This window comes from Gobio gobio (assembly GCF_949357685.1).
Source record: "Gobio gobio genome assembly, chromosome: 25".
NCBI classification, from domain to species: Eukaryota; Metazoa; Chordata; class Actinopteri; order Cypriniformes; family Gobionidae; genus Gobio; species Gobio gobio.
Genome location: NC_137121.1, coordinates 234,107 through 249,631, shown reverse-complemented (window position 1 = coordinate 249,631; position 15,525 = coordinate 234,107). Strand labels below are relative to the sequence as shown.

Here is a 15,525-nt window from a genome sequence, read left to right as displayed (position 1 = left end):
ATTGTGATGGGTCACTGGTGTAGTGTCTGATTGTGATGGGTCACTGGTGTAATGTCTGATTGTGATGGGTCACTGGTCTAATGTCTGATTGTGATGGGTCACTGGTGTAATGTCTGATTGTGATCAGTCACCGGTCTAATGTCTGATTGTGATGGGTCACTGGTCTAATGTCTGATTGTGATGGGTCACTGGTGTAATGTCTGATTGTGATGGGTCACTGGTGTAATGTCTGATTGTGATGGGTCACTGGTGTAATGTCTGATTGTGATCAGTCACCGGTCTAATGTCTGATTGTGATGGGTCACTGGTGTAGTGTCTGATTGTGATGGGTCACTGGTGTAATGTCTGATTGTGATGGGTCACTGGTGTAGTGTCTGATTGTGATGGGTCACTGGTGTAATGTCTGATTGTGATGGGTCACTGGTGTAGTGTCTGATTGTGATGGGTCACTGGTGTAGTGTCTGATTGTGATGGGTCACTGGTGTAATGTCTGATTGTGATGGGTCACTGGTGTAATGTCTGATTGTGATGGGTCACTGGTGTAATGTCTGATTGTGATGGGTCACTAGTGTAATGTCTGATTGTGATGGGTCACTGGTGTAATGTCTGATTGTGATGGGTCACTGGTGTAGTGTCTGATTGTGATGGGTCACTGGTGTAGTGTCTGATTGTGATGGGTCACTGGTGTAATGTCTGATTGTGATGGGTCACTGGTGTAATGTCTGATTGTGATCAGTCACTGGTGTAATGTCTGATTGTGATGGGTCACTGGTGTAATGTCTGATTGTGATCAGTCACCAGTCTAATGTCTGATTGTGATGGGTCACTGGTGTAATGTCTGATTGTGATGGGTCACTGGTGTAGTGTCTGATTGTGATGGGTCACTGGTGTAATGTCTGATTGTGATGGGTCACTGGCGTAGTGTCTGATTGTGATGGGTCACTGGTGTAATGTCTGATTGTGATGGGTCACTGGTGTAGTGTCTGATTGTGATGGGTCACTGGTGTAGTGTCTGATTGTGATGGGTCACTGGTGTAATGTCTGATTGTGATGGGTCACTGGTGTAGTGTCTGATTGTGATCGGTCACTGGTGTAATGTCTGATTGTGATCGGTCACTGGTGTAGTGTCTGATTGTGATGGGTCACTGGTGTAATGTCTGATTGTGATCGGTCACTGGTGTAATGTCTGATTGTGATCGGTCACTGGTGTAGTGTCTGATTGTGATGGGTCACTGGTGTAGTGTCTGATTGTGATCGGTCACTGGTGTAGTGTCTGATTGTGATGGGTCACTGGTGTAATGTCTGATTGTGATGGGTCACTGGTGTAATGTCTGATTGTGATGGGTCACTGGTGTAATGTCTGATTGTGATGGGTCACTGGCGTAGTGTCTGATTGTGATGGGTCACTGGCGTAATGTCTGATTGTGATGGGTCACTGGTGTAGTGTCTGATTGTGATGGGTCACTGGTGTAATGTCTGATTGTGATGGGTCACTGGTGTAGTGTCTGATTGTGATGGGTCACTGGTGTAATGTCTGATTGTGATCGGTCACTGGTGTAATGTCTGATTGTGATCGGTCACTGGTGTAGTGTCTGATTGTGATGGGTCACTGGTGTAATGTCTGATTGTGATCGGTCACTGGTGTAATGTCTGATTGTGATGGGTCACTGGTGTAGTGTCTGATTGTGATGGGTCACTGGTGTAATGTCTGATTGTGATGGGTCACTGGTGTAATGTCTGATTGTGATGGGTCACTGGTGTAGTGTCTGATTGTGATGGGTCACTGGTGTAATGTCTGATTGTGATGGGTCACTGGTGTAATGTCTGATTGTGATCGGTCACTGGTGTAATGTCTGATTGTGATGGGTCACTGGTGTAGTGTCTGATTGTGATGGGTCACTGGTGTAGTGTCTGATTGTGATCGGTCACTGGTGTAATGTCTGATTGTGATGGGTCACTGGTGTAATGTCTGATTGTGATGGGTCACTGGTGTAATGTCTGATTGTGATGGGTCACTGGTGTAATATCTGATTGTGATTGGTCACTGGTGTAGTGTCTGATTGTGATGGGTCACTGGTGTAATGTCTGATTGTGATGGGTCACTGGTGTAATGTCTGATTGTGATGGGTCACTGGTGTAATGTCTGATTGTGATGGGTCACTGGTGTAATGTCTGATTGTGATGGGTCACTAGTGTAATGTCTGATTGTGATGGGTCACTGGTGTAATGTCTGATTGTGATGGGTCACTGGTGTAGTGTCTGATTGTGATGGGTCACTGGTGTAGTGTCTGATTGTGATGGGTCACTGGTGTAATGTCTGATTGTGATGGGTCACTGGTGTAATGTCTGATTGTGATCAGTCACTGGTGTAATGTCTGATTGTGATGGGTCACTGGTGTAATGTCTGATTGTGATGGGTCACTGGTGTAATGTCTGATTGTGATGGGTCACTGGTGTAATGTCTGATTGTGATGGGTCACTGGTGTAATGTCTGATTGTGATGGGTCACTGGCGTAGTGTCTGATTGTGATGGGTCACTGGTGTAATGTCTGATTGTGATGGGTCACTGGTGTAATGTCTGATTGTGATGGGTCACTGGTGTAGTGTCTGATTGTGATGGGTCACTGGTGTAGTGTCTGATTGTGATGGGTCACTGGTGTAATGTCTGATTGTGATGGGTCACTGGCGTAGTGTCTGATTGTGATGGGTCACTGGTGTAATGTCTGATTGTGATGGGTCACTGGTGTAGTGTCTGATTGTGATGGGTCACTGGTGTAATGTCTGATTGTGATGGGTCACTGGTGTAGTGTCTGATTGTGATCGGTCACTGGTGTAATGTCTGATTGTGATCGGTCACTGGTGTAGTGTCTGATTGTGATGGGTCACTGGTGTAATGTCTGATTGTGATCGGTCACTGGTGTAATGTCTGATTGTGATGGGTCACTGGTGTAATGTCTGATTGTGATGGGTCACTGGTGTAATGTCTGATTGTGATGGGTCACTGGTGTAATGTCTGATTGTGATCGGTCACTGGTGTAATGTCTGATTGTGATGGGTCACTGGTGTAGTGTTTGATTGTGATGGGTCACTGGTGTAATGTCTGATTGTGATGGGTAACTGGTGTAATGTCTGATTGTGATGGGTCACTGGTGTAGTGTTTGATTGTGATGGGTCACTGGTGTAATGTCTGATTGTGATGGGTCACTGGTGTAATGTCTGATTGTGATCGGTCACTGGTGTAATGTCTGATTGTGCTAATAACCGTCCTCATTCTGAACATCTGTACCTTCATCACGAGAGTAGTCTTCGCCTGAGTGCGGCTCGAACAGATAGTCGCCGGTGGCCAGCTCGAACGCCTGCGGACGAGAGCAGAGATGAAGCGCTGTGAACACACACAGACACTCCCAGCGAGCGGACGCTCACCATGCAGGCCGTGCTCCAGATGTCCGCCGGAGTGCTGTATCCCGCGCCGATCAGCACCTCGATGGAGCGGTACTGCCGCGTCTGGATGTCCTCAGTGAAGTGCTTGTGCTGGAAATGCGATCGCACATCAGATCTACAGAGATCTGCACACAGCTCAGCCATTCACAATCATGTGTCATCTGCAGTGTCTTACCACCCAGCATGCATTGCCCAGATCAGCGATTTTGACTCTCAGAACGTCTGAGTTCCGCGGATCCAGAGGATTGACCAGCAGATCGGCCGCTCGGACCCTCGCTGCAGGATGGACAGACGGACGGAGTGTGTATCAGCTCAACAGAGGTGGACAATAACTAAGTACATTTACTTGTGTACTGTACTTAAGAACACTTTTTGAGTATCTGTACTTTCCTTGAGTAGTATTTTTTTCTGGAAACTTATGACTTTTACTTTACTACATTTGAAAGACAAATATCGTACTTTTTACTCCACTACATTTATATCAAGGCCCTCAAAGTAGAAAGTCGTAGCTGCTTTGAAAGACAGTGGTTGATTTGTTTTCTTCTTTAAAACGTGATTGTTTTTTTGATTTGTTTTTTGCAGACAGCCTATCAGTAATCACTCTTGTAGGATCACATGAAGTTCAATGATTTCCAAGTATTTTTTGAACACTAATCAATTGATGGCAAAATAGAAGGCATCAGTTCCCAGATGCAGTGCGCGCAACCATGGCCATATTTAAAAGTTAAAATTCAGAATAGCAGACGTGGATAAGTCTGAAAAAGTGTGAGGACACGAAAGTGCACACAGAAAGCTGTCTCTATTGAGTCTATTGAATCTACTCAAATCTTATTATAGTCAATTAAAACTAGACTAAAACTAAAACAATTCAGATGCCAAAAATGTTCTAGTCAAAAGACTATGACTAAAACTAAATCAAAATTTGCTGTCAAAATAAACACTGGTATGAAATATGGTTGGTCAAATGATTTTTATAGATTTACCCGCCAAGTTGCCATAGCCTTGTGGATACAGCGCTAACGCATAGGTAACGTTCCACAATGATGTTAGTTAGCATGCAAAAAGGTAGTTGGGCTGATAATGTTAACTGAAGTCCTGTCAGAAATGTTTTTTACATAATCCTCTTAAATAAACACAATGTAGAAACCTTTCTTTTCTAGTATGATTTTGACTTCGATAAGAGCTTTGTAACTTTTAAGCATGTATTTAAATGAGTTGAAGGTATGCTAGCATGTCAGATGTTGCATGACTGGCTTAAACCACCATGATGGAACAGCGTACATTCATACAACAATGCAACAATAATAAAATAATGCGTTTACTTTTATTTTGATACTTAAGTACTTTTAAAAGCAAGTACTTCTGTACTTTTACTTAAGTAAAAATCTATCTTTACAACTTTCACTTGTAACGGAGTCATATTTAACCAATAGTACTTTTACTTTAACTCAAGTAATGGAGTTGTGTACTTTGCCCGCCTCTGCAGCTCAACAAACAGCAGTGGCGTGAGTGTGTGTGAGTGCGTCTGACCTTTGGGCGTGTCTCCAGTGCTGGACGAGGACACCGTCCGGCTGCGGTCCGTGTTTCCGCTGAGAGCCTGGGCCTCGTCCGGCTCGCCATCGGCCGCCGCAGGGTCCAGGGGCAGCTCGGGGAAGCGTGGGGTGGTGCCGCGGTGCCGCGCTCCGTTGGTGAGTCCGGCCGTTTCTCCGTTGTAAAGCTCGTAGGAGGTGTCCGAGGCGTCGCGGTCTGTGGTGCTGATCTCGGACTCCACCAGAGGGCAGAGGAGCAGCGAGGACTGCGGGACGCTGGGGGCCGGCGGAGACAGCCGCTCCTGCACACCCATGATCACGTGACCGTTGGTTTTAGAGCTGTCATTGTGCTCCTGGCCTTCATCGTCTGCCTCCTCATCCTCCTCCTCCTCTTCCTCATCATCATCATCATCATCGTCATATTCTTCATCATCCTCCTCCTCCTCCTCCTCATCCTCTTGTCTCTCTGTCGTCTCTTTCGCTGCTTCCGCGTCTTCCTCGTTCGGACACTCATGTGTCTTCGGCTCGTCCGTTGCGTTCTGTGAGGGTGTGTCTTCCGTTTCCTCTTCCTCTGCTTTATCCCCCTCTTCCTCTCTCACGTCTTCATATCCATCCTGCTCTTCTGGTTGTCCTGAGTTTTCCTGCTCCTCCTGCTGTCCGGCCGGAGTGTGTATGTGTGCGTGTGACTCTTCTCCATCACCATCTTCCTCCTTCTCCTCTGTTTCCTGCTGATCCGGATCTGGTTCTGCACCTGAGAGACACGGAGACATCAGCTCAAAAACACACACAACACACACACTCACAAAACACACACAACCAAACTCTATGATGGCGTCCTCGTTATTGTGAAGAATTACAACAGCAACAAAAAGAAAGCACGGCTGTAAAGAAAGCACATTACAGGAACAGCAGCTGTAAGGTCAGATCCAGCAATGGAAATGTTCACTCAGAGAACAAAGGGAAAGTAAATAAAGGAGAACAGAAGAATAAAGACAGGAAGGCTGATGTAAAGTCGCACAGGGTTTGCTCCATCTAGAGCACAGGCCGTTGAGTTCTGCTGACCGAGAGTGTTCAGTGTATGCACACTACCTAATGGACCAGAGACACACAGACAGGACGGATGGCCATGAGAAGTGTACATGCGGCTTTAGTTGATCCTCCTTTCATTCATGTTACTCTCCTGTATGTGTGAAGATGTGTATCTACGCATGTACGTGTATCTTTTGTCAAATATCACTAACTCACATGTGTGGTTGGTGAGTCTGACGGGCCGCTCCTTCTCCCCCTCGGCCTCCTCGTCCTCATCAGCATCCTCCTCTTCCTCTTCCTCGCTGTCCGCCAGCTCCAGGGCCGGGCTGGGGGCGGAGTCTGAGGCTCCGCCCGCTCTCTGTTTCTCCGCCTCTCGCTCCAGAGCTTCGATCTCCAGCATGCGTCGCTCCAGCAGCTCCGCCTGCCGCTTCTGCTTCTTCTTCAGCTTCTTCTTTTTATTTTTGGAGATCTTCCCCACCTGCAGGAGGCGCCACACCACAGGAAACAGCTCAAGCACACACACTCGGCTCTTTCAGCACAAGCATTCTGATTATATAGATATGTAATGTGTACAGCTATACAGCGGACCACTGTGTGTGAGCGGCGTGTGCCTGACCTGCTTGAGCTGCGGAGCCGTGCTGACTGCAAACAAACACAGAGTCAGAGTCACTCATGGTGCACAGGGTCATGCAGGAAACAAAACACAAACACACAAACACAGAGTCAGAGTCACTCATCGAGCACAGGGTCATGCAGGAAACAAAACACAAACACAGAGTCAGAGTCACTCATGGTGCACAGGGTCATGCAGGAAACAAAACACAGAGTCAGAGTCACTCATCGAGCACAGGGTCATGCAGGAAACAAAACACAAACACACAAACACAGAGTCAGAGTCACTCATGGTGACAGGGTCATGCAGGAAGCAGGGATGGGTCAGGGGATCATGCAGGGATGGGTCAGGGGATCATGCAGGGATGGGTCAGGGGATCATGCAGGAAGCAGGGATGGGTCAGGGGATCATGACAGGAAGCAGGGATGGGTCAGGGGATCATGACAGGAAGCAGGGATGGGTCAGGGGATCATGCAGGAAGCAGGGATGGGTCAGGGGATCATGACAGGAAGCAGGGATGGGTCAGGGGATCATGACAGGAAGCAGGGATGGGTCAGGGGATCATGCAGGAAGCAGGGATGGGTCAGGGGATCATGCAGGAAGCAGGGATGGGTCAGGGGATCATGACAGGAAGCAGGGATGGGTCAGGGGATCATGCAGGAAGCAGGGATGGGTCAGGGGATCATGACAGGAAGCAGGGATAGGTCAGGGGATCATGACAGGAAGCAGGGATGGGTCAGGGGATCATGCAGGAAGCAGGGATGGGTCAGGGGATCATGCAGGAAGCAGGGATGGGTCAGGGGATCATGCAGGAAGCAGGGATGGGTCAGGGGATCATGACAGGAAGCAGGGATGGGTCAGGGGATCATGACAGGAAGCAGGGATGGGTCAGGGGATCATGCAGGAAGCAGGGATGGGTCAGGGGATCATGCAGGAAGCAGGGATGGGTCAGGGGATCATGCAGGAAGCAGGGATGGGTCAGGGGATCATGACAGGAAGCAGGGATGGGTCAGGGGATCATGACAGGAAGCAGGTATGGGTCTGGGGATCATGACAGGAAGCAGGGATGGGTCAGGGGATCATGCAGGAAGCAGGGATGGGTCAGGGGATCATGACAGGAAGCAGGGATGGGTCAGGGGATCATGCAGGAAGCAGGGATGGGTCAGGGGATCATGACAGGAAGCAGGGATGGGTCAGGGGATCATGACAGGAAGCAGGGATGGGCCAGGGGATCATGCAGGAAGCAGGGATGGGTCAGGGGATCATGCAGGAAGCAGGGATGGGTCAGGGGATCATGACAGGAAGCAGGGATGGGTCAGGGGATCATGACAGGAAGCAGGGATGGGTCAGGGGATCATGCAGGAAGCAGGGATGGGTCAGGGGATCATGACAGGAAGCAGGGATGGGTCAGGGGATCATGACAGGAAGCAGGGTTGGGTCAGGGGATCATGCAGGGATGGGTCAGGGGATCATGCAGGAAGCAGGGATGGGTCAGAGGAGTACCAGCGGATCCGGAGGGCGGAGGCGCTCCTGCTTTCTGCCACTCTGTGGCCTCGACTGCCATCCTGCGCACGAAGGCGTCGTCCACACACATGAGGATGTTCTCCGGCTTGATGTCTGTGTGGATGATCTTACACTTACTGTGAAGGTAATCCAGCCCCTGCAGAACCTGCTCAACACACACACACACACACACACACACACATGTCAGGTGATCAGCTGAGGGAAGTCTAGTCCGTAATGCTCATGAACCGAAGTGACTGTCACTGCCACACAACAAGGCCTTTAGTCTGTTCTTGTAGCTCCGCCCACAGTGAAATCTTATTGGCTCAAACTACCTCCATCCAGCTGAACGTGAAGCATCAGACATTCTGATTCTGTTGCTGCATGAAGTCGAAGCCGGACACTTGTGGTTTCAGAACACTGTTAAGGTCAGTGAGGGTCAGTGATTTGAGGGTCAGTGAGGGTCAGTTACAGTCAGTGAGGGTCAGTTAGGATCACTGAGGGTTAGTTACAGTCAGTGAGGGTCAGTGATTTGAGGGTCAGTGAGTGTCAGTGATTTGAGGGCCACTGAGGGTCAGTGAGTGTCACTTAGGATCAGTGAGTGTCAGTTAGGGTCAGTGAGTGTCACTGAGGGTCAGTTAGGGTCAGTGAGTGTTACTGAGGGTCAGTTAGGGTCAGTGAGTGTCAGTGATTTGAGGGCCACTGAGGGTCAGAGAGTGTCAGTTAGGGTCAGTGAGTGTCAGTTAGGGTCAGTGAGTGTCACTGAGGGTCAGTTAGGGTCAGTGATTTGAGGGTCACTGAGTGTCAGTGAGGGTCACTGAGGGTCAGTGAGTATCAGTTAGGGTCAGTGAGTGTCACTGAGTGTCAGTTAGGGTCAGTGAGTGTTACTGAGGGTCAGTTAGGGTCAGTGAGTGTTACTGAGGGTCAGTTAGGGTCAGTGAGTGTCAGTGATTTGAGGGCCACTGAGGGTCAGAGAGTGTCAGTTAGGGTCAGTGAGTGTCAGTGATTTGAGGGCCACTGAGTGTCAGTGAGTGTCACTGAGGGTCAGTTAGGGTCAGTGAGTGTCAGTGATTTGAGGGCCAATGAGGGTCAGTGAGTGTCAGTTAGGGTTAGTGAGTGTCAGTGATTTGAGGGCCACTGAGTGTCAGTGAGTGTCACTGAGGGTCAGTTAGGGTCAGTGAGTGTCAGTGATTTGAGGGCCACTGAGTGTCAGTGAGTGTCACTGAGGGTCAGTTAGGGTCAGTGAGTGTCAGTGATTTGAGGGCCAGTGAGGGTCAGTGAGTGTCAGTTAGGGTTAGTGAGGGTCAGTGATTTGAGGGTCAGTGAGGGTCAGTGAGTGTCAGTTAGGGTTAGTGAGGGTCAGTGATTTGAGGGTCAGTGAGGGTCAGTGAGTGTCAATGATTTGAGGGCCACTGAGGGTCAGTGAGGGTCACCGAGGGCCAGTGAGTGTCACTGAGGGTCAGTGAGGGTCAGTGATTTGAGGGCCACTGAGGGTCAGTGAGGGTCAGTGATTTGAGGGCCACTGAGGGTCAGTTAGGGTCAGTGATTTGAGGGCCACTGAGGGTCAGTGAGTGTCAGTGATGTGAGGGTCAGTGAGTGTCAGTGATGGTCAGTGAGTGTCAGTTAGGGTCAATTAGGGTCAGTGATTTGAGGGTCAGTGAGGCTCAGTGATTTGAGGGTCAGTGAGTGTCACTGAGGGTCAGTGAGTGTCAGGGATTTGAGGGCCACTGAGGGTCATTTAGGGTCAGTGAGGGTCAGTTAGGGTCAGTGAGTGTCACTGAGGGTCAGTTAGGGTCAGTGAGGGTCAGTTAGGGTCAGTGAGTGTCAGTGAGTGTCACTGAGGGTCAGTGAGGGTCAGTGAGGGTCAGTGAGGCAGTGTGAGCACTGTTACCTGTCTAATGATGCTCTTGACGCAGGGTAACGGCAAACCCTGATAATTAGACTTGATGATCCACTTGAGCAAATGATGACCAAGAACTTCAAACACCATACACACATCTGAGAACCAGAGTTAAAGAAAACGATGACTGACACACACACACACACACACACACACACACACACACACACACACACACACACACACACACACACACACACACACACACACACACACACACACACACACACACACACACTCACACACACTCACACACACTCACACACACTCACACACACTCACACACACTCACACACACACACTCACTCACTCACACACACACACTCACACACACTCACACACACTGTGAGGATACGAATCCCGTTCACCCCAGAGATCTTGAAGTCGTCTATGAGTTGAACAACCATGTCCTTATTAGGATCATCAGGATCCGTCTCACGCACCTGAGAGAGAGACAGAGAGAGAGAGAGAGAGAGACAGAGACAGAGAGATAGAGACAGAGACAGAGACAGAGACAGAGAGATAGAGACATATAGAGAGAGAGACAGGTGTGTGTGAAGGAAGGAAACAAGGCATGTCTGAATCCAGTGATCGTGATCATGTCTCATCCGTGTGTGAGTGTGTGTGTGTGTGTGTGTGTGTGTGTGTGTGTGTGTGTGTGTGTGTGTGTGTGAGTGTGAGTGTGAGTGGGCAAGTTTTTGTGAAATATCAGGACACAAATGTGTATAATGACATGGGTATTACAAAAAGAGGGTGAAATATGAGGACGTTCCCCATGTCCTCACTTTTCAAAATGCTTATAAATCACAGAATGAGTTTTTTTTTCACAGAAAGTGAACTGCACAGTCTCCTGTGAGGGGTAGGTTTAGGGGCAGGGGCAGTGTGTGTGTGAGTGTGTGAGTGTGTGTGTGTGTGTGTGTGTGTGTGATGGGTAGGTTTAGGGGCAGGGGCAGTGTAAGGGGAGAGAAAATACGGTTTGTAGGGTATAAAAACCATTACGCCTATGGAATGTCCTCACATTTCACAAAAACAAATGTGTGTGTGTGTGTGTGTGTGTGTGTGAGTGAGTGAGTGAGTGAGTGAGTGAGTGTGTAGATACTCACACATCTGAGTAATTTAATTTCATCCAGTGCCGTCTCTGTGTAGTGCTGTGCGCTCTTCACGACCTTCATTGCAACAAACCGCTTCGCTCTGTTAACACACACACACACACAGCACTGGTGATGCGTTACTTTAAGGCACGCTGTTCGCTCTGCGGCCATCTCTGAATCGCCTCTCGTGGAGCGGTTCTGCCAAGGCCGTCACCATGTCTTGAACATTGGGGGACCAATTGTGTTATTTTTATAAAGCATAAAGAAACACAACCGTGAACGAATTCTAGGTCTAACTCTAGAAATAATCATTACTATTTGCAAATAATATTTTGTGATTTCACCAGAAAGAATAGAGTCTCCACATTAAGCGTTAGATTGACCGCTCGTCTGTGTAAAGACGAGCCAAAAGAGAACGTAAACCCCGCCAACTTTGATTTGATTGGCCATCTCAATCGTTTAGACAGTGATGAGCGCCGTTAGACCTGAGGCAGAGCAGACTGAGAATGGGACTTTGAACTCTTTTTGTCATCCTAACATACAGAGCGCTGAAAAATGACAACACATGTATCATTTATGCTCTTATGCTCAAATAGCATGAAAACGCTTATTTCTCAGGCTGGTCTATCCACTGTGCATGTGCAGCATAAGAGCATCTCAGAAAAATGACTGTTTCTATAGCAACCAGAGCTGCAGTGATGTCATGACTTTACCAATCAGCAATTGGCTCTTTTCTCAAAGAAGGCGGGTCTTATTTCACCATAGTCTCCCATTCAGAAGCAGCATGTGTGTAAAGTGTTACTCACTGAATGTCCCAGCACAGCCAGACAGTGGAGAAGTGGCCCCAGCCCAGCTTCCGGATCACATGGTACCTGCCGTTGAACAGGTCCCCTATCTTGACGAGATGGTATCCTCCTGCGGCACAGAGAAAGACGAGACCGTGGGCTGATGCTACCGGCAGAAACGGGAGAATCCAGCTAGAGTTTCCTTCAGTTTGAGACAGAAGAGCACTCACGCTTATTAAGACTCTGTGTTTTCTATCTCAATACTGCGCTGTGTTTGGGATGTGAATGTAAACAGCGGTTTACACCAGACCACCACTCAAAACCAGATGATGGCCAATCTGAGCAACATTTGCTCAATAAAGAAAAGGACAGAAAAAACACTTCAGGCTGGGAATGTATAGCCAGAATAACCAGAGATCGGCATGAAAATGTATTTAAAATAAAAATGATGAAGCATCAGTATTAGGCTGGAATCTGTTTAGATCTATTTTGGTGTGTACGACTGCTTAGAAACGTTTGTTTTCATTTCACCTGCCATCAGACGGTCTGTTCTCACTGTTGCGCAGCGGCTTCCTGTCTGGATTGTGTTTTTTGTCCTGTATAATTTTGTTTTTCATCTCTATTCTCTGTGCAGCAGGGCACAGGGTGACTGTGAGACGGCATAGTCACGGATCTAAAAACCGCTCTTCCGCTCCGGTTAGAACATCAAACAGGTTCTCCCCTCTTAGTGAAGCACCCACTGAGTATCCTGTTGAAAGTGCCCTAGTCATTGGCGAATCTATTACACGGAACGTGAAGATAGAGACACCAGCCACCATAGTCACTTGTTTACCAGGAGCCAGAGCGCCTGACATCAAAGCAAATTTAAAAGTGCTGGCTAAAGCTAATCGTAAATTCTCTAAGATTATTATTCACGTCGGCACTAATGATGTTCGACTTCGCCAGTCGGAGATCACCAAAATTAACATTAAAGAGGTGTGTGAACTCGCTAGTACGATGTCAGAGGCTGTTTTTTGTTCTGGACCGCTCCCTGTTAGGCGGAGTGAAGATAGTTAGCAGACTATCATCACTCAATGGCTGGTTGTCTAAGTGGTGTCTGCAAAATAACATAGGGTTCATAGACAATTGGAAAAGTTTTTGGGGCAGACCTGACCTGTTGAAGAAGGATGGCATCCATCCCTCTTGGGGTGGTTCCGCTCTTCTCTCTAGTAATTTGGCACATAGTCTTAGAGCTAAACCTTGACTCACTAGGGCCCAGGTCAGATAGCAGACAAACTGGCTAAACCGACCGTCTGCTAGCTGTCTCACGTTACCGGAGTCAGATAAATCCCAGCACATAGAGACTCTTTCACCTAGATATTATCTTATAGAGACTGTCTGTTCCCCGAATTAGTAAATACAAAAAACATCAAAACCATTCAACAGTAAAAATTAAATTGATGTCCAACAAATAAACAACAGATATAACACAGATGAACAATTGATAAAGCTTGGGTTGCTGAATATTCAATCCCTTTCCCCAAAAGCGCTTATTGTTAATAATCTAGATGTGCTGTGTTTGACAGAAACCTGGCTAAAACCTGACGACTACATTACCTTAAATAAGTCCACGCCCCAAGATTATTGTTATAAACATGAGCCGCGTCTGAAAGGTAAAGGGGGAGGAGTTACTGTAATTTATAATAATATCTTCAGTATTACTCAGAAGTCTAGTTTCAAATATAAATCCTTCGAAGTTTTGGTGCTTTATGTAACGTTATGTAGTGTACATGATAAAACCCGTTCAACATTTGTGTTAGCTACTGTATACAGGCCACCTGGGCATAATACAAACTTTATCAAAGAATTTGCTGATTTTCTATCAGAGTTAGTTCTGGCCGTAGATAAAGCACTAATTTTTGGTGATTTTAATATCCATGTAGACAGCAAAAAAGACGCATTGGGATTAGCATTTAAAGACATTCTAAACTCTATTGGAGTTAGGCAACACGTGTCAGGAGCCACTCATCGCCATAATCATACTTTAGACCTAATATTGTCACATGGAATAAATGTTGATACCGTTGAAATTCTGCAGCAGAGCGATGACATCTCAGATCATTACTTAGTATCATGTATACTTAATTTAGCTAAGGTTCCAAAGCCATCCCCTTGCTTCAAATATGGCAGGACAATCACTGCCGCTACTAAAGATTGCTTTTTAAATAATCTTTCTCATCAGTATCATCTGCTCAGCATCCCAGATAGTATAGAAGAACTCGATGTTGCAACAGAAACAATTGACTCTCTTTTCCAGCACTTTAGACACAGTTGCTCCTCTGCGCTTAAAGAAGATTAAAGAAAATAGTCCAACGCCGTGGTACAACAAGCACACACACACACACACACACACACATACACTTGTTTGTTTTTGTGAAATGTGAGGACATTCCATAGGCGTAATGGTTTTTATACCGTACAAACCGTATTTTCTATCCCCTTACACTGCCCTTGCCCCTAAACCTACCCATCACAGGAAACTGCACAGTTTACTTTCTGTGAAAAAAACCTCATTCTGTGATTTATAAGCATTTTGAAAGTGAGGACATGGGGAACGTCCTCATATTTCACCCTCTTTTTGTAATACCTATGTCATACCCATGTCATTATACACATTTGTGTCCTGATATTTCACAAAAACATGCCCACACTCACACTCACACTCTCACTCACTCTCACTCTCACTCTCACTCTCACTCTCACTCTCACTCTCACTCTCTCACTCTCACTCTCACTCTCACACTCACTCACTCACTCACTCAGGCCCTTAAAACAGCAGCCAGAAAAATGGAGCGCAGCTGGAAGAAAACAAAACTAGAGGTCTTTCGTAATTTGTGGAAAGAGCACATGATTGCATTCAGAAAGGCCATCAAAACTGCTAGATCTGCTTATTTCTCAACTCTCTTAGAAGAAAACAAACACAACCCAAGGTATTTATTCCATACAGTGGCTAAATTAACCAAAAATAAAGCTTCAACGTCTGATGTTTGTAAACAGCACAGCAGTAATGACTTTATGAACTTCTTCACATGTAAGATTGATAATATTAGGAAGAAAATTTTAACCATGCAGCGTCGACAACAGTATCACATCAGACAGAGCATTGTAGTGTCACTGAGGAAAAATTACACTCATTCACTGCTATAGGAGAAGACACACACACACACACACACACACACACACTTACACAAACACTCACACACACTCATTCACTGCTATAGGAGGACACACACACACACACACACACTCATTCACTGCTATAGGAGAAGACACACACACACACACACACACACACACACACACACACACACACACTCATTCACTGCTATAGGAGAAGACACACACACACACACACACACACACACACACACACTCACACTCATTCACTGCTATAGGAGAAGACACACACACATATATACACACACACACACACACACACACACACTCATTCACTGCTATAGGAGAAGACACACACACATATATACACACACACACACACACACACACACTCATTCACTGCTATAGGAGAAAACACACACACGCTCATTCACTGCTGTAGGAGAACACACACACACACACACACACACACACACTC

General features: G+C 47.0%; 1 protein-coding gene across 4 annotated transcripts in view; it reads right to left on the bottom strand.

Annotated features, from left to right (window-relative positions):
* The window catches only part of srpk2 (SRSF protein kinase 2), a 59,061-nt gene that overhangs the window by 7,725 nt on the left and 35,811 nt on the right, over positions 1-15,525 (bottom strand). For all 4 annotated transcript variants that reach the window (XM_079810096.1, XM_079810095.1, XM_079810098.1 and 1 more), the window contains 11 exons: positions 11,913-12,021; positions 11,119-11,206; positions 10,371-10,458; positions 10,007-10,113; positions 8,116-8,281; positions 6,616-6,641; positions 6,216-6,477; positions 4,972-5,721; positions 3,617-3,717; positions 3,424-3,531; positions 3,287-3,356 (listed from right to left, as the gene is read on the bottom strand). In XM_079810096.1, coding sequence (XP_079666222.1) covers positions 3,287-3,356; positions 3,424-3,531; positions 3,617-3,717; positions 4,972-5,721; positions 6,216-6,477; positions 6,616-6,641; positions 8,116-8,281; positions 10,007-10,113; positions 10,371-10,458; positions 11,119-11,206; positions 11,913-12,021 — 1,875 coding nt within the window. The remainder of the gene's footprint in view (positions 1-3,286; positions 3,357-3,423; positions 3,532-3,616; positions 3,718-4,971; positions 5,722-6,215; positions 6,478-6,615; positions 6,642-8,115; positions 8,282-10,006; positions 10,114-10,370; positions 10,459-11,118; positions 11,207-11,912; positions 12,022-15,525) is intronic.